The sequence below is a fragment of the Quercus lobata genome, chromosome 4, assembly GCF_001633185.2.
Source record: "Quercus lobata isolate SW786 chromosome 4, ValleyOak3.0 Primary Assembly, whole genome shotgun sequence".
Lineage (NCBI taxonomy): Eukaryota > Viridiplantae > Streptophyta > Magnoliopsida > Fagales > Fagaceae > Quercus > Quercus lobata.
Genome location: NC_044907.1, coordinates 41397853 through 41422062, shown reverse-complemented (window position 1 = coordinate 41422062; position 24210 = coordinate 41397853). Strand labels below are relative to the sequence as shown.

The window sequence follows — 24210 nt, the reverse complement described above, 5'->3', positions numbered from 1 at the left end:
TTGGCATGGCAATTAAAGATTTCTATATGAGGAAATGGAATAGTAATATAGATATACTACTTAAACACATTGTATCACCTTTAAAAAAAAAAATAAAAAATTGATAAGAACATTGTATCACTTTATTTCACTATGAATGCTGTGTTACCTATGAATGCTGTGTTACCGAGATACTTAAATCAACAAAGATGGTAATGGTCATCAATGCTTAGGTGGATTTATGCTACATCTAGTTGCATGCATTCACTACTAGGTTTGGATTATAGCATTGAAGTTTTATTTATTTATCTGTTGGAGAAGATACCAGCTTTTGTGTAGCTTGGTCAATGTAATTACATGATTGATTTTAGGGATAATTACATTTTACCCATTTTTGGTTTGCCTCTAATTTGATTTGCCTACCCGTGGTTTAAATTTTGATACTTTACCCACCTGTGATTCTCACTGTTACTGTGTTGTAACCCACCTTGTTAAAATTAAGGGTAAATCGATATTTTTGCTCAAGTTTTATGTCTCTCTCCTCCCAAAACAAAAAATAGCACAAAAATGCAAGAAAAAGAAGATCAAAAAGTGGTATTTGTCTCTCTCTCCATTCACACAAATCTTGAACATGAAGAACATACCCAAAAAAAAAAAAAAAAAAAACCCAGATCAACCTACACAAGATCACTGACTTAATGACTCAAATTGTCTAGTTTCTAAGCAAGAATAATGCACCTTTCACTATTAACATTTACCCTTTCCTAAGTCTCTATGGTAATGACAATTTCCCAATTGACTATGCCTTCTTTGATGGAGTAAGCCAGCTCTCGTTGTTGAATGAAGAATGAAGGACAGAGTGCTCAAATATTCTTTTATCCAACATTTCTCATACACGCAAATTCAACTAAATACAAAAAATTTCATCCCAAACATCTCCAAATCCAGTAAATCAAAACCTAACCAAATCAATAATAAAACATCTAAATCATCCAAAATAACCAACAAAGCTATAAACTTCACAATCAAACCCCTGGATTTCTCTCTCTCTCTCTTAAACCGTTGGATGTCTCTCTCTCTCAATCAAGTTTTATCTCTTGGTTCAAGCAATTACCACTGCATTCGACGGTCGAAAACTCAATTCACAGGTTGAATACTGATTACACCACTGCTACCGCCACCATTGGCTGAAAACCTAGATCTTTAAGGCTCTCTCAGTTCAAGCTCTTGATGTCTGGTCCTCTCTCCTCTCTCTCTCTCTCTAACTCATCATCATTATCTCTCTCTTTAAACCCATGGTTGAAAACCCAGATCGATAGTGATTGGGTGGGAATGAAGTGAGCGAAGCTCATAACTTGAAGGTATTGTTGTTGTTCAGCATGCAGAGCGGCTCGATTGAGTGGTCGCGGAGGTCCCAGAGGTGGATGAAGTTGCCTATAATCTTTTTCATTCTTATAATCTGAATTTCTAACTTTATCTGTGTTTGAAATAGCTGTGTAAAAGTCAATTTCTTTTTGGGTTTGTCTCATATTTTACATACCTAGTTGAGTTTGGCCTTATGGGTCTTCTTTATTTGGATAAATTTCCTGTTTGTTGATATGAATTCCCCAAAGTTTGTTAGGATGGCTTCTACCAGTCAAATTCGGCTTCTACATGACTTGTGCTATCAGATTGAGAGATGAGGGGAAGGAAACAGATGAAAATTGATATTCACCCAAAAAAGGAGAGAGGGATTAAGAAGATAAATTTAAGATTTAGAGCAACTACAAAGTAACTTTATTCATGTTGTTCGTCTCACTCATGAGCTGAGGAGTGTTTTGATCCGTTTGGCCTTTTGTTTTTTACATAATATGTGTTAGAGTAACGGTGAGGGAGAGGTGGGTTACGGCATAGTAACGGTGAGAATCACAGGTGGGTAAAATGTCAAAATTTAAACAACGGGTAGGCAAATCAAATTAGAGGCAAATAACATGTGGGTAAAATGTAATTATCCCTTAATTTTAACTAGTGAACGGTGAACCTAAGGTATCTAAGGGCTTGAAGACTTGAACACCTGATATTGATGTCCCACATTGTTGAAGACTTGAACACCTGATATTGATGGCCCACATTGTTGAAAATGTGACACTGACAGCCACTAATGGCTCACATTGTTTATCGAAGATAGCAATTATTATATACTTTGTAAGATTCTCAATGTTCAATAAAGTATCTATAAATGGTTGGAATGGAGCATAATATAGCCCTGAGTCATGACAATGGTGCAATTGTAAATGGTTTGTATAGATAAAATGCCCTTGTGCTCTCTTAACATTAGCTAACCAATAAATTAACCAATAAAGTTTTTTTTTTTCCTTTTCATTATAATAGTATTAATTAAGCTCAAATATTAATCAATAAATAAAATAGTATTTTTTAATCAAATGAAAAACAAGAAAAGAGAGAGAAAGAGAAATGTTATGGTTACAAAATTTTTTACAGCACTTTTGCAACAAATTCTAAGTAGCAGGTTGTTAGTTGTTATTGTTTATTATTGGTATACAAAAAAGTAATTTTAGTTGTGGGTTGCAGTCAAAACGAGTAACAACTTAACTCCTATGATTTGTTGTGAAAATGTTGTAAATATAGCACTTCTAAAAAAATAATAATAAAAAGAGCAATACAAAAAAAATTTCTTAACATTTTTCACAACAATTGAGTTGATAAACTCTTACTAGTACTTATCTAGGTTCATTACTAAGATTACCCTTTTACTTACCAATCACCACTATCAATTTGCCACCATCAACATGTGTGAAAAAGATTTGACAAATATTTTGTGTCTATAGACTTTCTCAACCAAAAAAAAAAAAAAAAAAATCTACATGGTTTATTTTAATTAGTAATTTTTCATCTAAAACAAGATAATAGAGTTTAAGTAAGATTTAAATTTTTATATTAAAAAAAAAATCATAGTTAAATACTATATAAAAAAAATCCCAATTCATTTTTTACTTTAAGCTTCTAAATGCATCAAGCCAACCTTATATACAGTCCCCCCATCTCACACCTAGTAGTTTTGAACTCCTAATATCATATATATATCATGAGACTTTAAGAACCACTTAGCCAACTCTTGGGGTTTATAGTTACAATTTGAAATCTATATGGTTTGTTTTGAACTTTGAAATACTAGGAGGTCTAAGTCAAAACTATAGCCTAGACTCTAGAATCCTTTTGTATAATTTTTTATATTTTAGATTATTAATTTATTTTATTAACTCAATTGGAACATTTGATATTTCCAATTAAAATGTCAAGGTTCAAATCTTCCTCCCTACTATCAAATTGAAAAAAGGAATTTTTTTTTTTTTAAAAGTATGATGATACATTATAAATTTTTTTGTATTTTATCAAATCTAAGCAAATAAATAAATAAACTTTTTAGTAAAAAAACTAATCCAAATGAACTACTAAACTTTGAATAGGTGCAGACTTGAATTCTATAAATAACCAAATATTATTGAGATAAATATCTATGGTGTCTCATCATAATTAGTTGAATGAAATTTAAAATAAGATTAGTCAAGAGTTTTGTAATTCAATGGTATTTTTGTCTTTTCCTTATGAGAAGAATCATGGTTAGAATTCCCCCTCCATTACTATTGTAAATATTAAATTATCAAAAAATTAAAAATAATGTAAGATGCAGAGTTGAACATTAATATCCAACAACACCAATAAACAACACAAAATGAGCTATCTGGCTTCGGCATGCTCTTTTCCCTTGTGAAGTCTAGTAGTCTGCAAACACATTTTTACATAACATTACTAGCAATAGGGAAATGATATATTTTTAAAGTAGTAAATATTAAAGATATTGTGTGCTAGCATTTATTCTAACAATGATATTAGAAAAAGAGATAATGAATGATCCTACTTCAAAATGCTTCATTAATTGTCAAAGTTGCTGTGGGTTACAGCAATTTGATAAGCTAGTGTTAGGATCTAAAGACTTCGGATTTTATGTATTTAGAATTCTAATGTGTATTGTTGGCAAACCATGATCAAAACAATATGTTTAGTCATGTTTAGACTTACTCAAAGTTGATTCATTTATGTAAAGTTGGAATAAGCTGTTGCAGGATTCATTTAAGCTTCTCGGCTTGGTTCGATCGATCGAAAATCAGGTCAGAGGCGTTTTTTGCATAATTCCAGCTCAGCCCTAGTTTTGTTTTAAAACGTTTAGGGTTTTCTAATTTGCCCTAGGTATAAAAGGCAAACCCTAGCCACATTTTAGTGTGGCTCATATTGCTGTTTGTGTAAATCTCTTGTGAGATCTGTGAGGAGCTTTCCTTTACACAAGTTTAGGATTATCAAGAAGGAAATTCGTTCAAGAGCTTGATGATCATTCAGTTGTTGCCATAAGAACTTAAAGAAACATAAGCAGGGGTGCTTGTACTTGCTGGAGAATCCAAGAAAGAAGGAGTTCGTGGATTCGGAGCTTGCATGTGGTCGTGTTAGTAAGTTCTACTGGTAGGTAGCAATAAGAAGTCGAGCGTGGGGGCTTGTAAGTCTTATTGTATGAACTTCGATTCTTTCAAGATAATGGATTTAGGTTTACCTTAAGGATAGCTAAGTTAAATCCTCTCCAGGTTTTTACCAGTTTGGGTTCCTGGGTGATTATATCTTTGTGTTATTTATCTTTCTGCTGCTATGCATGATATGATTGTTTGATTTTGATAACCTAGATTTGGAATTTGGACTAAGTAACAACTTGGCTAATTACCTAGGTTAATCCAATTGTGTTTTTAAGGGGTCTAAAAACTATCAGGTAGCATTGCCATGTGTCGCACTTGAGACCGAGGAGGCCAAGGCAATTCCGAGGAGATCTCACCCTCGGATGGATGGGCCACGTCAGTGGCACGTTACCAGAGGAGGTTGTACTATAGAGAAATAGTTTAGGAGATGGGGTTAGCCCTAACGTAACTAAAGAGATGGTAGCTACCACCACATTTAATGCATCCCACCAAACCTCCTGGTTGTATTTATGCGAAGAAGACCCCTAAATAGTGCTATCTTGGTTGCTGCATCTCACAGAAGGTTTGGGAAGATGCCTGATGAGACTAGCACTAGAGTGATGGCTTGCATGATCAACAAATGGAGGGTCAAGATCATCTAAAGGGGACTATATATTGTAAGAGATCCTCCAGGGAGAAGGGATCAGAAAACGGTAGAAAGAACATTGTAGCATAAAGAACTGAAACTCTAATCAAGTTCTAGAGTGATATATTCAAGAACTACTCTCCTCGGACTTTGCTGATGAGGAATTTCTTTACAAAAGACTTGTCTTCCTTTGTTTTTCCTTACTTCATTACCATCTTTGGTCCATTGTAAGCATTGTCAAACTCGTTGAAGCCTAGTTTTTCAGCCCACTCTCTAAAAATTCATTGTGTTGGGCTCTTTAGGCCTAAGTCCTTCTATTGTTTAGGCTCAGGAATCAAAACTTGCCCTTACAGTTACAATCAATTTTTTAAGTTATAGCCCAACCTCATCAATGCATTAGGGCAATCAGAGTTGGAACATAGAGGTGTACATGACAATGATAACAATTTTTTGCTCTATGTTTTCATGTTATTGTCACATTTCATGGCTTCAAACCAAACCTACAAACATGACACACTTATGTGATAGTGTATTTGCTAAAAGCTTCTGAAGAAAGATTTTTCTTTAATGGGTATGAATCATATGAAGCACACTCAATCAAAATCAGGAGAAACAGAAAAATATGTATATGTAATATCTAAGCTTTTGAACACATATAACTACAGCAGCAGATTCCTTGAAGTTACAAAAACACTCATAACCAGTTGCACCCAAATTAACATTTCTTTCCTAATCTTTGAAACTGTGCATAAGTACAAGAAATCTAACTTTTAATCCAAATGCTTTAGTTGAAATTTAGAAGTGACTGCTCATTGTTAATTAAAAAATATATATTTGCATTATCTTCAGCATGCAATAACAATGTTCATAGTGCTGAAACAAAGAAAAAAGGTTTATGAGGAAAATCATAATGCATAGACAGCAATCATGACAAGCAAGGCACCTGATATATCCACAGATTGATTTGTTGATGTACTTCCTCTACTATTGGTCCACGCAGAACAGTCAAAGCAACCTGAAACTTTTAATAGCTTTAAATTGAGATTACCATGATTATTAGTTCTCCATATTAATATTAGAAGCATGGTTGTCAAAATTGCGATTTGGATCGTAGGATCGCATGATTTTACGATCTCACCTCACCAAAATGTTTAGGATCGCACTAGGATCGTAAAAATGGTATGATCGTATAGGATTGTATGGGATCCTACTGATCCTAGCAAAAACATAAATTTTTGGGTTTTTTTTTTTATTATTTTTTTTTTATGGGATAAATTTTTTGTTTTGATGAAGCTTTAAGGGTTTTAATTTTTTCATGTTGTGATGGTATGACTTTTTATTTTATTTTTATAAAATTATGTTAACCTATGCAAATGTTTTTTAGTTTCTAGTTTACTTGTAATCAAAATGAAGGAATGCTTCATCATTTCTAAATGAAGAATTTGATGTTGGTTTTGCTACCTTTTAAACTATAATGTTGTTAAATTTGTTTGATCAATATATTAATTTGTGTTCTAATATTACTTAAATATTTTTTTTTATATAATTTTATCAATTATGCTTGTATTTGTATATTGATTGATTGATTTTTTTGAGCATGCTCTTTAATTGTTGTTGAGTGGTATAACTTCAATAGTTAAGTATGAAATTGTATCTTGATGTCTTTTGCAGCTCTAGTATACAAATATATAATGTCTACATAGATGATGAAATGGATGATGATGATTAGGAATTTAGGACGGTGGTTATAAGAACCTTAGAATGTGAATAATTAAATATTCACTTTACCTTAATATTCATCTTGCTTTTGGATTTTATATTGTAGTTAGCTAGTTTCTATTTGCTAACTTATTTTGAATTTAAAACTTGGAACTTAGAACTTGGAAAATATTTTCCATGTGTTTTGATAAATATTTTGGTATTTGGTTGCTAATTAAACATTTATTGAACATTTTAAATACATTGGGTCAAAATTTAAATATAGTTGTTTTGTTAGTATAGACTTAGCAATATATGACATGCAAATTACATCATATGATACAAATCTTAGTTTCTTTATGAATGAATTTATAATTTTCATGATTATTCAACATGCAAAGTTATTATCAATATGTTTTTTGCTTTAAATTTGAAAACATGTAGGATCTTACGATTAATGATCCGATCCTACGATTTACAATCCCACCTACCTTCAACAATCCTACGTAGGATCCTAATTTTGACAACCTTGATCAGAAGGCATCACACACCTATTCTTCATGCTTCATGGGAAATTTACCATTTGGACAGAAGTCATATGCCCTAGAAATCTGAAAAATAACTTGGAAAGGGATAATTCAACAACTCTTTCAACTTAAATTTCATGCAATTTCAGAACATAAATAAAAGAGAGGTTGAGAGAGATATGTAACAAAAAATGAACTTAAGTGTACCTGAGGATCTGTCACTTCCATTATATCCAGAGTAATAACTGTAAGATTGTTCAACTGATTCCTCAACCTTCAAAGGTTATGACTAAGTGCATTAGCTATAGAATCATTCATTTTCCTTCTTTCTTTCAGTTTTTTTTTTTTTTTTTTTTATATATTTTATTTTGGGGATGGGGAGGGCCAAAGGGGTAAGCAAAATGAACTTATTATAAAATGCAGCAACAAGAAAAACATTAATTTCACTTCTTATCATGGTTAAGAAAACAAAAATTTGAAAAAAATTCAAGGAGATAGAAAATGTAAGCATAAATTTCAAGTAACAAGTGATTATAGAACTTTTAAGCGCATTACATACCAAGCTTCTGCTATTAACAAAACTAGTCGCAGACCTGCGCAGTGCGCAAGAAAATTTGTTATCATAATTTTTTATTTGAACATTATTAAATTAATATATTATATATTGTATATTTTTAAAAATTCAGTATGTGTTATTTGAAATTGGGTTTTATATTACAACATATGAACAAAGCCCACGGTATATAGCCCTTTAAATTCATTTACCAAAGAAGTTGGGAGAGAGGAGTTGAAGGTTTTGCTAAACATTTTGGCAATTATGACTACCACAGAAACATCTTCCCTTCAAATGGTATAGAACCTAATAAATGTAAGGAATTGTGCTTAAATTTTGCTCTCTATTTGGGAAGCTTTGTTGTATTAAAGAAAAGTTATTAGACATCATTAGAACTTTAAAACAAATAATTAGTTTAAAGTTGACTAGGTTTGTTTGCAAAGTTATTCTCAAAAAAGAAAAAGAGAAAAGGTTTGTTTGCAAAGTGGATGTGGGTTCAAGGTTTTATTAAAACTTTACCTAAAAATATAAGTATTTTTAGGGAAATAATTTCTATTTTATATTATTCTAATTATTTTATATATTTATATATGGAAAAAGTTTGGAAACAAAATTAGTTGTAACTTAGAGCTATAACTCCACCCAATATCTTTTTATTGGATGTGAATTTTGATAAAACCACCATTAGATTACATTTTCTTCTAATATCCTCCATGCTTTCAAATTTTCGTGAAGATCAAAGATCAATAGCTATGTTATTAATCATATATTTAAATTTCAAGTTTTGTGCTCCAAAATGTTGCATAAAAAATAAGTATATAGATTGTATAGTAGATAAAATCCGATTAACACAAAATTCGACATATGTGTTAAAGAAAAAAAAAAAAAAACATGCAAAATGATTTGATTTCCAAAATATGTAGTCTTGTTAATTTTATTAGTGGGAGTCGTAGCCAAAATTTTTCATATATATATATATATATATATAGTTTCATTATATTATATATATATTTTTTTATAAAATAAACGATCTATTTATTAACTAAGGAGCACTGTTATAAGTATTGTCCATTGGGCACTCGCAAGGAGTGCTTAGTTGCAAAATATCACACACATTGACACATATGTTACATAAACAAAATTTGGACATTCATTATATTCTCTAAAATTGCATTGGTGCTCTCGTCTCCTTTTTGCTTGTTCATCATGGAAGGACAGTCCATTTTTAAACATGTTTAAAATTAAAAACCATGGTTTTAAGGTTTCTTGATTGATATTATTGTAGCTTATTAGGTACAATGTATGAAAGACTAGTACTCTCAGAGCATTTGCAACAATGGAGCTAAATAGCTATATAGCTATTTTAGCTTCACCAAAATACATGCTGTAGTAGTGTAGGCATACCTAAATATTTTTAGCTTCTTGCTACAGTGCACATTTATTTATAGATGTGCACTGTAGCAAGAAGCTAAAAATAATAATAATATTTTATTAAATTTTTCTCTCTTCTCTCGTTAAGAAATTTCTTTTTTATTTTTGGGTATTGGTGATTAATTTGAAGAGAATTTGTATAGAAATTTATTTACTCTGTTGATCTGATGTAGTAACAAACTTTGGGTCATCTTCTACACTTACCAGTGTTGATGGTAACGAGCAGTTGAAGCTAAAATCAGTAATGGAAAAGTCAATCATAATGGTTTCTACACTGTTGGGTAAAAAAGTTAACAGTGTCATCCCATAAGGTTTCACAGAAAACAATTTGTCCTTGTACTTTGTAAGAATTCATGGAACCATTTCTGAAATATTTTTGAATTATCTAGGTCAGCACCTGCAGAGTAGTTTGCAGCATCTCCAGCCTAAATCTAGGGAAATGATGTTTCATTGAAGTTGAAGCTATTAATGGAGAGGCCCTTCTTAGATCATTCAACAACATTAGTATGGTATAACTTCAATGAAAAACTCAGAATGTACAGTTGTCCTTTGCCAAGCAAACTTGAGCAACAAATTTCCTGTCAATGGTGCTGGCGGCAGCAGCTAATATCCAAGGTTCATACTTGGAGAGGCTTAATGGCTGAGCCCCTAAGTTTCCGGTCGAACTTGAAGTCAAGATGCCTTTTCTCATGGCATGGAAAGAAGCAGAGTGGCTGGTAGATACCAAGGGACACAAAAATAATGTCAATTCTATCCGCTACTGCATCTTTGCCAGGATGTTTGCACTAGGAATTCCACCTCCCGCAATTCCTTCATACAAATAATCTTGCTTTGATATTAAAATTCCTGAATCGCTAAATGTAATTAAAGCTTAAAAGATGAATGCTATTGACACAGTTTTATGTATGTATCTCAAGTTATGTAATAGTTACCAATGTCTGTTGTCCCAAAAGTTTGTAAGACAATCACTTATGATTCTGAGTAGTATGGAAAAATTTTCGAAATATATTGACTCATCTTTATTTTGTGTCAATTTGGATTGAATCCTTTTTTAGTTGTTGGTTCTCTCCCATTAATACAACTCCGCAACAGTATCTCTGGTTAACAATTTTTGCTGTTAACAGTCGGTAACATGACCACTTTTATTTTTACTTTGAAATTTTCTCAATCTCGTTAGTTCTTATTCATGTAATGACTAATGGTGTTTCGACCCATGACAATGCTGACATAAGTATTGGGTAGAAAGTGAGTTCACTTGTTGCTGGTGATTTCAAAGTGGTGCCTTGGCATTTACCCTTCCATTTTACTAGGTGGAGAGCTGAGCCCTTCATCATTGAAGCTATCAGATGCTTGCCCGAATACTGCAACACAACAGATGTGAAAAAACTTCAAATTATAGCATTTGCTTGGTTATTTCTGTAACAAATTTATATTGCTTTTAGCACACAAACAATACTAAAACTCCATACTTGCCACCTGTTTGACTGACACTCACCTGAGAACTTTGCAACTTCTTCATTTAGCTGCACATCCTATTTAAGCTCTTCCCATAAACTATAGATTAGCAACTCTTTGACCATTGAATTACTACAATTTGGAAAAGGCACATGCTTGAGATAATTCAAAAGGTAAAGCCTGTTATGGCAAGGGCTTTCTATCTTTGGATTGAACTATCTTAGGAAAACTCCAATTGAGGCCTTAATATAACATATATGGGCATCACTCACAGCCAAGTGTTAATCCTCCATATAATTATATTACTATCAAAACTAAAACCATGATGCACTCATGCACCACTTAGTTTTAGAATGTTTTTGGACTGTTTATTTGCCACGGTAGTATTTAGGAAAACCATGAATAAAGAGGCCTCCATTTATAGATTACTACTTGACTGACTTTCATAATAGTTAATGGATTTAGTTAACGTGTGTGCTTGTACACTTATTAAAAAAAAGAAGTGTAAATGTGTCCTACCTACATGCATTTAGTGGCAGAGGGAAAAACGTTTTTTGGGGCCAAACTAAATATGGTAAAGTTCTTTAAAAAAAAAAAAAGAAGCTATAACTTCACAAAATTGTGCTCTACATTCTTTCTTGATACTAAAAGGATTTTGAACTCTAGCTTTTTTTGTTTACACAGTTAAACCATCACTCAAAAATTCATTGTTTATAGTCCCAACTTCTATATTGAGTAGTAACATCTAAATCTTAAGCAAATTTTCTCTTAAAATATACAACAATTGTGAATAGTCTCCTCACGAATTAGTCACACATTTAAGAATCTAAATTTAAATTTTATAATTTAGTTATATATATTCTTTGAATGTTGTTGTGCTATGGCTACCAATGGATATGGTGACTAGTTTTGAGTTCTTTTTTATTCTTCCGAATAAGGGGGTTGGGCGCAGGATAGAAAGGGGTTTTTATGGCTTTTCCGTCCTAAATTTCTTGCAATTTGTTTTGATACGTGTGCTTTTTAAAAAAAATCACATGCATATTTTGATAAAGATTAACTATACAATTTTACATAGATTTGGAAAATATTTTAAAAGGAACTGAATCTATATTATAAATAGCATACAATTTAGAATGAGAGAGTTGGTTGTAGGACAAGAATGGGTTTTTCAGGGTTTCCTTAATTTCTTGCAATGGGTCATTCTACTGTACCCCTTATTTTTTGGGGTACGGTACTCGCTAAAATCTAAACCACACAATTCTATTGGCTTTAATAAGATCCCATGGCCAGTTGATTGCAGAGAACAAATGCTCGCCAATTACACGACAAGTAACGCATGAATTCACAACACGAAAAGAGGTCAACAAAAGTGTGTGCGGTAAAAAAAAAAAAAAAAAAAATTCTAATCTAGATACACATAGCACATCAATCAAACCCTCTTGGCAACTTTGGTTGGCGAGTCCTCAAGCGTAGCATCTGCACTCACAGTTGCATGTTGGGACTGCAAAACAGAAAGGAAAAAAAAGACAAAACTATACGACTTCAGTTCCCATTAAAGTGTTACTTTATACATAATTACCCATTAAGGAAAAATGTGATACACATACAGTGATGATGATCAGGCAACATGTGTAAAAGACAAATTACAGAGGCTGTTTGAGCCCTTAAGGATGCCATCTGTACCCAAATAATCAAAATTAAATTACTAACGCAAGTACCTCCATGGATTTCATCTCATCCAGCGCAGCAATCTCTCTTTTAGAACCCAAGGTTGTGTTCTCTAAAGATTTCAGTGCATCTCCACCCTCTTCAGCTTCCCTTTTCAGTTTTTTCGACACTGCAACCTAGTAAAAGGAATAATTTCAATTTACTGACGAAATCAAAATTAATCCATTGTGATATCAAGATTAGGGAGGGAATCTAAATTTTTTACCTGACGCTTTTTGGTAGCGCCAGACACAACAGCATAGTCTCTGTGTGCTGGGTCCGACCTAATCCAAATCTTAGCAGAGCAATTTGTACACTTGAGGCGTATCTGGCAGCTTTCAAAGTCTGGATACTTCTGCAATGAGAAACCGTCCATTAAAAATTCAGTTCACTAAACATAGGATATTCAAACCTTGCAGGAAGAAAAGAGTTTAGACCTCATCAAGATCCTCCTCCTTGCGTACAAAGAGATGGGTGCCCTGGTAAATATATTGGGAGCAGGAGTTGCAGCGAATGTTGATAGGGAGCATGAAGGGGAAATGTTCCTCCACTGGTCTTACCATCCTAGGGCCTCGGTAATGGATTCCTGTATCTCTGAGATACAAGCGGCGGTCTACATCTGCGGATCATCCTGGTTCTAGAGTAACAGGAGACGAAATTTTTCTTTTTTTTTTGAATGAAGAAACTCACTAGGGTAAGGCTAATGGTGCCGTTTGGCAATACATGACTTCTCTTTTTTTTTTTTTTTTGAGAAACTTCATCTTCTCATTTATATACGCTACCCTCAGTGTTTTTTAGTGGGTACGGTACCCACCTTAGATTTTGACCGTAGATTTTAAGTGTTTTGTAATTGACCGTTTATTTAATGTTAGTGCTATGCCGATTATAGGTTTAGCAGGTCAGGTATAAAAACCAAAAAATAAGAAGAGAAAAATCAGTTTGGGTCTGGTTTTAGAAGCGTGCAAGAAAGATTAGACTTGGGCAAAAGCCAATAAAAAGAAAAGAGAAAGGAGGGTTTTTGAGTGGCCGCACTGCATTTTGCTTGTACACCATATACAAAATAGTGAACTGTACACCATATACAAATTAGAGAGATTTTTAGAAGCTGATGTTTTATTTATTTAAGCGCTGATTTGGCTAATAAAACTTAAACACATCAACATTTCGTTTATTTCTTTTGCCAAAAATACAAATTGCACCTATTATATTTGACCAAAATTTATTTAAGACCTTTAATTTTATTTTTGTTCATTTAAGCCACCTATATTTCAAGTTTATTTAATTATTAAGGTCTCTCCATTTTTATTAAATGTTGTTGTGTACAAATTTTTAATTTTTCTATAGAATTTTTTAAATTAAAAAAAATCCAATTAACTATTAAATATTTTTCAACGAAAAAAAAAAAAAAAAAAAAAAAACCAGTTAAGGACACTAACAACCTTTTTCAACAATTACTTTCTCAAGAACACTAACAACAAAAATAAAAATAAGAAATAGTTGAATTAAAATTTTACTATTTAGAAAAATAGATTTTTAATTTAATTATGCATATATATGCATGACACAATTTTTTTTTTAAAAGAATATAACACAACTTATTACCCATAAATAATAATTTGAAATTTAATATTAAGAATAGAGAAATGATATGTCCACAACATTTTTACAACAAATTCTAAGTGGTAGGTTGTTATTGATTGTTATTGTTAGGGCAAAAAAGTAATCTTAGTGTTAGGTTCAAATTTGAACCAATAACAATTAACCACCTATGATTTGTTGTGAAAATATTGTAAAAATGTTGTGGATGTAGCATCTCTCTTAAGAATATAATCAAACTTATTTGAAATTTAAAATTTAGAAACTAACACAAATCATAAATTAAGATATAAAAATAGAAAAATAACAAAAAACATACTTGGAGAGAGAGAATTGAGAGAGGTCACCAGTGGGAAATTTCAAATAAGCTTCTTATATATATATATATATATATATTAGTTTAGGTCATGTAGCATCTTAAGTTGCTCCCCAAAACTTTTGGTATTGTCTAATGTAAGATGAAACTTTCAAATATGAGTAAACAATAAGGGAACCATTGAATGTAACAAAAGTACGGTTAAATGTAATGTTGGTACTACCCAAAGTGACGATGGAACTGTCAAATGTGAGAAAAAAAATTAGGGTACTCCAAATGTGACAAAAGTACTATTAGATGTGATATTGGTATTACCTAATGTGACGATGAAACTATCAAATGTGAAAACAAATTAGGGTAGTACCGAATGTGACAAAAGTACAATAACCATATGATTGAGAATTATGGTTTATGTAAAGTGTAAATTATTTTTAATTTTATGAGGCTTGATTCCCTTTCTCATTGGGTATGTTATTGCTATTAGAATTTTTCTTGCTACATTCCCCTTATTTTCCTTATAGCTTTCATTTTTGGGATTTGTTACATCCAATGAGCAATTCAATTCCACTCTTTCCTTTTACATGAGATTTATGTCTTGGAAGATGGATGCTAAATGTCCTTCCGAAGAAGTTGAAGTGATAATAAGAGAGAATATAAATAATGCACTTTGAAATCTGTAGTCTTAGATTAAGAGTCTGTTTGGATACAGCTGAAAACTGAAAACACTGTAGCAAAATAATTTTTAAATGTGTAAATAGTACAGTAGGACCCATTTTTAATAAAAAAGTTGGTGAAAAGTGATATTTGTAGGTCCGTGAACAGTGCATAGGTGCACTGTTCACGCGTTGAAAATCAACAAAATCAGCTTTAAAAAAAATAAAAAATAAAAAGGGCTGAAACGTTACCTTACTTACACCCCCCCCCCCCCCCCCAAAAAAAAGAGAGCCTTGAGATTCCAAAACCTTGGTCGGTGGTTCTAGGCATTGAGAGTTTCTGTTATGTTGGAAATTAGCATCCTTTGTGGTCACTGTGCTTCTTTAGGATGAGTTCAACATGTGCAAATGCTTCAAGGCCTGAAGTGACCATTATACATGAGTATTCCTGCGTTTTTTAAAAATACCTTAGGCTATGTAGTGAGAGCTTGTTTTTCTATTGAAATTCTTGCTACATGTTCACCTTTCTTCAATCAAGTGTGATAGGTCTAACCTGTAATGTGTATAGATATATAGTGGCAATTTCAAGAATATGTTAGTGTTTTGAAGATATGGAGTGCACATCAAATCAATTGCTAACATCTTTCATTAGTTCTCTTTATGAGTGGTCCTTTGCTTTGGGTCTCACAGATAGTACTTCTATTCAAAATTTCATAGAGTCAACTTATATGTAAATATTTTTCAGTTGTAATTCTTTAGGCTACTTCATTTTTTTTTTTTTTTTTTTTTTTTTTCATGAATTAGTCTCTTTGCAATAAAGTTATTCTTATGTATATATATGTTAGTATTTTGGGTCCAAGGTTTTTGCTTATTTTTATAGTTACTACCTCTATATTTCTATGTATTTTAAATATAGACTAATACTCTCTTGGCAACTCAGCATAGTAAAATTTTAAAATTTGTTAGTAGTGCTTTAACAATCAATCATCCAAAATGATTTGTTTTGATCGAGGTCAACTCTCCGTATTCCTAGTTCTAACAATTTCTGAAAACATCAAGATGATTAACCGCACCTTGGATTCACGCATATAATCTATGGCAAGCAAATATTGCAGGGTTTGCATGCAATCTGCCAGTTATAGAATCGGGAGTGCTACCTACATTGTAGCACCCCGATTGTTAAGTGTAATTTGGAGGAAGCTTGAGGGGCAAAGTGGTAATTTACTCACAATATATTTTTGGGGCAAATCGGTAATTAAGCCTTTCAATTTAAGTCAGCCCCCTCTTCTTCATCATCTTCACATTGATATCTCTCTCTCTTGACTGGCTGCCCCTTCTCTCTATTTTCCTATCTCACTCAGCCACCGAAGCCCACACACATAAACACTCTAGCTCCATCTATTTCTCTAACTCCCTCACCGGTAAACCAGCCATCCACCACCACTTTTGGCAGATTTCACCGGAGAACCCCATTAGAAACCCCATATGCTCCATTCTCTCAAAGCTTTAAAGGTAAAACTCTTAATTGTTTGGTAGCTTTTCAAGTTTTTCTAAGATTTCTTTCTAATCTAAGCTACATTAGTGGTATACGTGTGATTGAGTACATGGGTTTTTGATTTGGTGGATTTATTTGTTAATTGGTTAAGGGCTTTTACAAATGATGATCATTGGGGGTTTCTTCGTGGTTAAAAACTTGGGTTTCCTTGAGCAAATCGTGTGGGTTGATTTTGTGGGAGTTTGGGTTGATTTTTGGAAGTGTGTTCTTTGCATTTTGGATGACTTTGGTAAATGTGGGTGTGAGTGGAGTGATAACTACGAATTTATGCAAGTTAAGTGTGAGCATGTGCTTTTGCATACCAAGTGTTTGATAAGTTGTTTATATGAGATTTTTCGGTTTCATTCCTTGTTTTTTAATATGCTTTAAATCTGGTGGTTTTAATGTGAGTAAATTCTCAAATAATTTGGGCTAATCTTACAACTATAGCAATTTTCTAAAGCTGTCATGACAGATTTGAGTCAGCCGTAATGCATGATTTTTAATAAATTATAGAAAAATCTTTTTGGGCTGAATTTTCTGTGGTACATTGTATACATATAGGGGAATGTTCCCTTAAAGTTTTGAATTAATCGGATAACTCTTCATTGACCAAAATTTTTTTAAAAATGGCTGCCCTGTTATGTACTGAATCTGAAAGCAAGACTAAAACGCTGAGAAATTGCGGAATTAATCTCAAACCTCGGTTGATCTTATCTTGGCTTAAATATATTATTTAGTACTCAAAGAGATTCATGAGTATGTTATATTATCTTATGATGCACTTTTTTGCGGTAGTGAATTTAAAATGTTTTGGTTGTGTCAGCACTATGAGTTCCTTGGATGCTTGTTTGGTTCTTGCTTGGGAAGGGTACTTGTCTTAGGATGGGCAAGCTAGACTTTAGGGCCTTTGGTTTGATTTTAGGGTATTGTTACGATTTATGGAGATAAGTGTGATGGTACTTTGTGAAAGACCTTGTTATTGATAGGTTTGATCATTGTGTTTCTAGGTTCTGATATTCTTGGTGATGGACCTAATGACTGGATTAGTTGATTTTGTGGTGCCCAGTTGAGGCAAAATTGGTTGGCCTTCCAAGGTAAGTAGCTTTTTAATGTGATTTTGAAAAATAGATATGTTGTATAAATGTTGTTTTTGGGTTAGACACGCTTTTGGAAACTACCTATGGAAACTATATTTTTCCTAAAAACTATTGTGTCGTAACCTTAATATATATATACATATATATATATATATATATGATTATATATATGAAAATGCATCATATTTGGTATTGCATTTGGGGAAATGCATGAATTGTTGATATGGAAAAATGAGAATCTTTTATTTAATCTTTGATAAGAAAATAATTGATTTTATGGTATATTGAAAAAACTTAAAGATGCTTATCTTGTCTTATATTATTTGGGAAATTGATAGAAAATCTCTTGATAAGAATGAAGTTAAAAACCTTACAAACTTTGTAGAAATTAGATTATTTAAGGTTTTCTGAAACTACTGGGATATTAACTATGTGTTTCAAAGTAATGTAACCTGTGAGTTTATGTGGTTTTAACACCATGCCACGTGTGATTTCCCGGTTATATCACCCGATTTGGTTTCTGTAGTCTTTGTGACAATGGAATCAAATCCAGGTCAATGCCCTTTCACTTTGGATGACGCGTTTTTCTCTGCTACCCATGGAGGGAAGAGGTTCCTTGATTGTGTGTGGGTGAGGCTGCTGCCCATGGGGCCAAGAGACCACATGCAAGAGAGGTCCTATTTGACGCGCTCTCTCTTCTGCCCATGGGGGGAGAGAAAAACCTTGAGGGTATGGGTGAGGCTACTGTCCATGGGGCCAAGAGTCTGCATACTAGAGAGGACAATATCATACCAATTGTGAATGGGTGGATCCCCTGACCGGTCTATGTGGTAGTATCGTAGATTTGTGATGAAATTACCGTATGTTAGATTTTATAGCTTTGGAAATTATATTGTTAGTGCTCACAGATTATAATATATAGTTTCATGGTATTATTTTGAGAAGCTTTGTGTTTCATCATTTAATCATTCTTGTTACATTATTACAAAAAAATGATCTTGCAGTATTTAGTTATCAATTTCCCAAACTAAAACATGTTTTGCAAACTGTTTATAATCATGAAACTTGCACTTCCCCCACCCCCATTAATTATGCTACTTATTGGGCTTTAGCTCATTCTACTCTCCAACAGTTTTACAGATAAATTAGCTATACGTCTGGCATGGAGCTTAGTTATTGGTGGTGACTGGAGTACTATGCTAAGTGGGAGATTTGTGCCATAAATTGTTGGTGCTCAGTTTACTAAATTATTTGAGGCCATAACTATTTCTATTGGAGGTTGGATACTTGAGGTTTGTTAGCTTTAGGCATTGTAGGCCTAACTCCAATATTGATGTTGTATATTCTAGAAGGGATTGTGGTTTTGTGTTACCCATTTGGAGTTTTGAAATATATTCATGTATTATTTGGAGGCACATGATTTGAGTTATTGTTTGTAAATGTGTTATAGAGCTCTAACTTGTAATATGAAGATTTTAGTATGGTTATTTATCCTTAGCATGTGTTGAGGAAAAAAAAAAAAAAATCTCCTACATACTCGCTCTTAATGGTTCTTCTCTCACGCTTTGGACCCTTCTGGGTTTGGGGCGTGACATACATAGTCTAAGAACATTCTAAATTTAATCATGACTTTTGTTTTTACTTTCTTTTCTAGTTTGTGGAGACTGATAACTGATTCCCACATAATGTTTTTTTTGTTTAATAAACCGAATGCTTTAGTAACAATTCTTGAACATGGAATATTATCAGTGACTCAAATAGCAGGACTATTGGAATATGATTTTGGAATAGTCTTGTCATGTAACAGAAATAACATTTGGTACATTAGGTTCATGAAATTCTTTGGCAGCTCGTGCAATTGTGAACAGTAACATTTTTGGATTTTTATTTTACTCTTTCTAAAGGAACCAAGCCAGCTAGAGTCTTTCTTGAGCCATATTGAAGAAATAGAGATTTGTTCAATGTATTTGTCTTTGAGCATAATTTTCTGTATTTGTGGCAATCCAGAAGAAGTCTCTTTTTTTTTTTTTTTTTTGAATAACTGCTTTGCTTTTGTTTTATGACACTATCGATTTTTAGCTGATGCCAATAAAACTTTATTGGAAATTTGCAGGTTGTGTAATATTTGTGTTTTCTCTGAAGGAAGCCTATTCAAATTACCTTGTTGGAACATGTACCTGCTTAGCAAAACCATGTCTGCATTACTAGCAAGCTAATGCCACTAAGATAATGTAAAGCATATCTTAAAACATATATAAATAGATATAAATAAATAATATATCCCTATCAATCTCACACATTAATGTTAATTAGAAAAATATAAATATCAAGAAAATGACCTCAACTATGTTATTTTAGAGTGAGCCCCGAATGTGATGTGAGCTACCAAGGGAGATACATAGAAAGTTAATTAATATATTCAAAGATTTATGGAAGAAATCAAGATAATTTTAGCTGATTTTTTATTTTGTGGATTTTGTTTTTATAAAGCATTTAGACACAACTTTGAAGTGGTTAGTTGTGATTAGTGGAGATAAAGTAATGGATTCATATGAAAGTAATTGTAAATCATTCACATTTGACTACTTTATTAAATTATGGTAAAAGTTGTGGTCTTAACACTTCAAAAAAAAAAAAAGTTGTGGTCTTAGAAGAGCCATTATGTTATGGTGGGAGCCACATATGTCTCTTGTGTGAAACAAATTCCTCCGTCAGAAGAACAAAATGGTAGGGACCTTTTTTTTTTTTTTGGGTAAATGAGGGGGATAGAACCCCTGAGCTAAAGATATACAATGACACCGGGTGCCACTAGGCTACAAGGCCCAGTGGCGAAATGGTAGGGACCTTGATACCTTTTGTTTGATTCGTGTTAATGAAGTGAATATTCAAGGGCTAAAAACATTAAAATAATCAAAGTTTGACCAAGACCACCATTTTGAGTCCTTCAAGGCTATCACATTTTCATATATAAGAATCTTTATGATCTATTTGAGATCCACTTATTTTACTAAAATTAAAAACTTTTTACTGAAAGTATTGTAAATAAAGGTAAAAGTTAGCTGAAATAATATAGTGAGACCTATGAATAGTACCAAAAAGTGCAATGGAGCCCATGAATAATTGCATGGGTTATAAAGAATTAATTGAGTTGGATTTGATTAGATCATATGCTTACACAATCTAATTAAAGACTTGAATCAATCTAAATACCAAATCATTGTTTCATTAGTTCAACCAGAGGATTGATCAAGTTTAATAACTATGGATAAAATTAATTTAAAGAAAAAAAGAAAAAGAAAATTTCCATTTAAAATGGCAAGTGGCATCTAAAATCAAACTGTAGACAAAGTGGGATCCACAGACCTTATCAACTACCAATCAAAAAGTTAAAAAAAAAAAAAAAAAAAAGGACAAGCACAACTAATATAAAATATAACTCCCACCAAAATAGCTCTCACTCTCACTCACTATGCACAAGTCACAGTTTTCAACTCTTCAATCCCAAAAATTTTGAAAATATCAAAATTTCGCACTCTAGTTGTTGTGTCCTCGAAAAACTATGCTACTTCTAGTTGGTGCCTTGATGAGCTGGAGAAGATCATGGAATGCAGAAGGCTGTTAAATCAAAGCGTGATGCCTATTTTCTATGATATGTCTCAATCCGTGGTGCTAGAACAGAAGGAAATTTTTGCAGAGGCACTCCTGAATGGCCCCATAGACAAGGTGAACAATTGGAGAACTGCATTGAAGGAGGCTGCAAACTTGCCAGGCTTGCGTTTGGAACCACACAGGTAATATTATATTACATATGATAAATAAAAATAAAGTATTTTGAAATATACATCTTTAATTTATATAAAACCGAAGCAAATTAACTTTTGATTAACCTTATGAAATGTTGCCACATTAAAATATAATTTTATAATCTAGATGCACATAGCACATCAATCAAACCCTCTTGGCAACTTTGGTTGGCGAGTCCTCAAGCGTAGCATCTGCACTCACAATTGCATGTTGGGACTGCAAAACAGAAGGAAAAAAAGACAAACTATACGACTTCAGTTCCCATTAAAGTGTTACTTTATACATAATTACCCATTAAGGAAAAATGTGATACACATACAGTGATGATGATCTCAGGCAACATGTGTAAAAGACAAATTACAGAGGCTGTTTGAGCCCTTGAGAATGCCATCTGTACCCAAATAATCAAAATTAAATTACTAACGCAAGTACCTCCATGGATTTCATCTCATCCAGCGCAGCAATCTCTATTTTTGAGCCCAAGGTTGTGTTCTCTAAAGATTTCAGTGCATCTCCACCCTCTTCAGCTTCCTTTTTCCGTTTTTTGGACACTGCAACCTGGTAATTCGGTTTTTTCGACATTGCAGCCTGGTAAAAGGAATAATTTTAATTTACTGACGAAATCAAATCCATCGTGATGTCAAGATTAGGAAGGGAATCTAAATTTTTACCTGACGCTTTTTGGTAGCGCCAGACTTAACAAAATATTCTCTGTTTTCTGGGTCTGACCTAATCCAAATCTTAGCAGAGCAATTTGTACATTTGAGGCATATCAGGCAGCATTCAAAGTCTAGATACCTCTGCAATGAGAAACCAACCATTAAAAATTCAGTTCACTAAACATAGGATATTCAAATCTTGCATGAAGAAAAGAGTAGTGGGATAGAACATGGGGAAAACTAGGAAACAATAACCAAAAAAAAAATTCTTAATATAAGGTACCGCCTGTTCATTTTATAGAATAAGACAGCTTATTTATAAAGTCTGGCAGTCATATATACATATATGACTCCCTCAAATCAGCCATAGATATGTGACTTTAGGTTTTTCCGTTTCAGTATATATATATAAACATCAAAACAAAAAACTGCCCGGGAAAACATACGAATGGCGTAGGAAGAGAAAGAAAGAGAATGAGAAACCTAAGGGCGCAACCGCAACTGGTACAGGTATTCATTGATTGTACATATGTACCATCAAGTCTCAATCCCTAAATCTTGATTTAGAAGAGAAAGATAGTGAAAAGGAAGAAGGATATCGCCCTTCTATCTCCTTGATGAAAAGGTCAGAAAATATTTTAAAACTACTGTACTTGATTATTCAAAACCCGAATTTAATCTGAAAATTAATTCAAATTCTTTGCATTTTGTGCTACTCTGTTGTAAGCGCAGAATGGATCACATTATGTCCTACTATGTCGAAAATATGTAATTAGACTATAAAAAGGTTTTCTGGGCAGCCAACTTTAGTGCCTAACGGCTGTAGACAAAACTCCAGGATTATTCTATTTTTTTTTTTTTTTCCTTTTTTCAAATGTTGAAGATTTACTTTAGAGGTTTGTGTTATCTGCTCCCTTTAAGTGTTCGTGGAAATGCCTAGGCAAAACTTTCTGTCATTTAGGAATTATAAGGGAAAAAATCTTATAGTTTTCTATCCTTTCTTAAAGTTATTTTGTATCTAAACTACACTAAATCCACCAATGATATCTTAACTACAAAGTGAGTCCCAAGCATTGTTTATGTTAAATAGCAAACTGGAGTAGTTTGAATCACACTTTAGCATTGAATATGTTCAATTTATATTTTAACAATTTTTGTAGTCATTGTTCCCTGTTTTGGCAATCTATCTAACAGTAGATATTCCTCTATACACTCTTATGCAGGGTAAGACATGAGTGCATTGTCATTATTAGTCCATGCTCTACTATTATGTCTTCTAGTGCAACCATGGATTTCTTTTCCGTGGAACAAATCACTTCTGAAACTAATTGGCTGATCTGCAATCAATGATTATCGATTATTCTTCAAAGGGTACCTGCTCTTATCTTTTTTTTTTTTCCCCTCTGTTTTGCAGTCATACTTTTTTTTTTTTTCTGGCTTAGTTTCAATAATTTCTTAGTTTGATTATTAAATTTTTTGGCCCTTTGGAAGTTCTAATATCTGAGATTTTAGTTTTCTTTTTCTTTTTCTTTTTTTTTGGGTTTATTTTGGTGTTAAAAGTTAAATCTTTCGAAAAATTTGTAACCTACATGATTATCTAACTTATGTTAAATCTTTTGAATTGTGGTTTATCTTCTCAATCTTGTGTTTTTTTGTTACAAAAGAAAGATTGTCTGAAAATTTGTAGCTTCAAATTCTGTTTGGTTGTTTTGAAAATGGACAAAAAGGAGATGAATTTAATTTGAGTCCTATGTTTTATTTTTCTTTTTGCGGTCGTTTCCTTCATGGTATATTATCATTCATAACCAAATGTAGAAGATGGGTTATTTTGTCAGATTTATGCTGGTACATACATTTCATATTTGCTTTTGTTTATGGGTGTTTGAATTTTAGGCTACGGAAGCATTATTTACTTACTAATGGTTGTGAGGTCTGAATGGTTTTGATTGTACACTTCTTTCTTACTTTTGTTGTTGGTGGTATCTTAAGTGAATTTTAATTTTGATGTTTTTAATATGTGAGATGCACCTTCCTCATAATTAACATCTAGAAC

The 24210-nt window shown here is 32.6% G+C and overlaps 2 protein-coding genes and 1 long non-coding RNA gene across 3 annotated transcripts; 1 reads left to right on the top strand and 2 right to left on the bottom strand.

Annotated features, from left to right (window-relative positions):
• Positions 1–7373: 7373 nt before the first annotated feature.
• Positions 7374–13058, bottom strand: LOC115985204 (splicing factor YJU2-like). Its single transcript, XM_031108172.1, has 10 exons — positions 12933–13058; positions 12722–12850; positions 12507–12632; positions 12224–12289; positions 10829–10865; positions 10628–10694; positions 9874–10046; positions 9538–9565; positions 7557–7623; positions 7374–7433 (listed from the first exon to the last, which is right to left on the bottom strand). Exons 1-10 carry the CDS (start codon positions 13056–13058, stop codon positions 7374–7376), a joined length of 879 nt encoding a protein of 292 aa, XP_030964032.1.
• Positions 13059–16377: 3319 nt separating this feature from the next.
• On the top strand, positions 16378–19187 carry LOC115987726. Its single transcript, XR_004091204.1, has 3 exons — positions 16378–16572; positions 17605–17691; positions 18827–19187. It is a non-coding gene; the product is annotated as an uncharacterized LOC115987726 (long non-coding RNA).
• Positions 19188–21642: 2455 nt separating this feature from the next.
• LOC115985203 (splicing factor YJU2-like) lies at positions 21643–22319 on the bottom strand. Its single transcript, XM_031108171.1, has 4 exons — positions 22170–22319; positions 21931–22086; positions 21818–21889; positions 21643–21714 (listed from the first exon to the last, which is right to left on the bottom strand). Exons 1-4 carry the CDS (start codon positions 22317–22319, stop codon positions 21643–21645), a joined length of 450 nt encoding a protein of 149 aa, XP_030964031.1.
• Between the last annotated feature and the right edge of the window lie 1891 nt (positions 22320–24210).

What these genes read in the sequence shown, in the direction of transcription:
- LOC115985204 (XM_031108172.1), bottom strand. Translation starts at nt 13,058, where the DNA reads ATGGTAAGACCAGTGGAGGAACATTTCCCCTTCATGCTCCCTATCAAC. An exon ending in ATGAGATGAAATCCATGGAG is followed by an intron (nt 12,290 to 12,506) that starts GTACTTGCGTTA and finishes TCTGTTTTGCAG; the next exon opens with TCCCAACATGCAACTGTGAG. An exon ending in CCACCTAGTAAAATGGAAGG is followed by an intron (nt 10,047 to 10,627) that starts GTAAATGCCAAG and finishes GGTATCTACCAG; the next exon opens with CCACTCTGCTTCTTTCCATG.
- LOC115985203 (XM_031108171.1), bottom strand. Translation starts at nt 22,319, where the DNA reads ATGGTTGGTTTCTCATTGCAGAGGTATCTAGACTTTGAATGCTGCCTG. An exon ending in GCGCTACCAAAAAGCGTCAG is followed by an intron (nt 22,087 to 22,169) that starts GTAAAAATTTAG and finishes TCCTTTTACCAG; the next exon opens with GCTGCAATGTCGAAAAAACC. An exon ending in ATGAGATGAAATCCATGGAG is followed by an intron (nt 21,890 to 21,930) that starts GTACTTGCGTTA and finishes ATTTGGGTACAG; the next exon opens with ATGGCATTCTCAAGGGCTCA.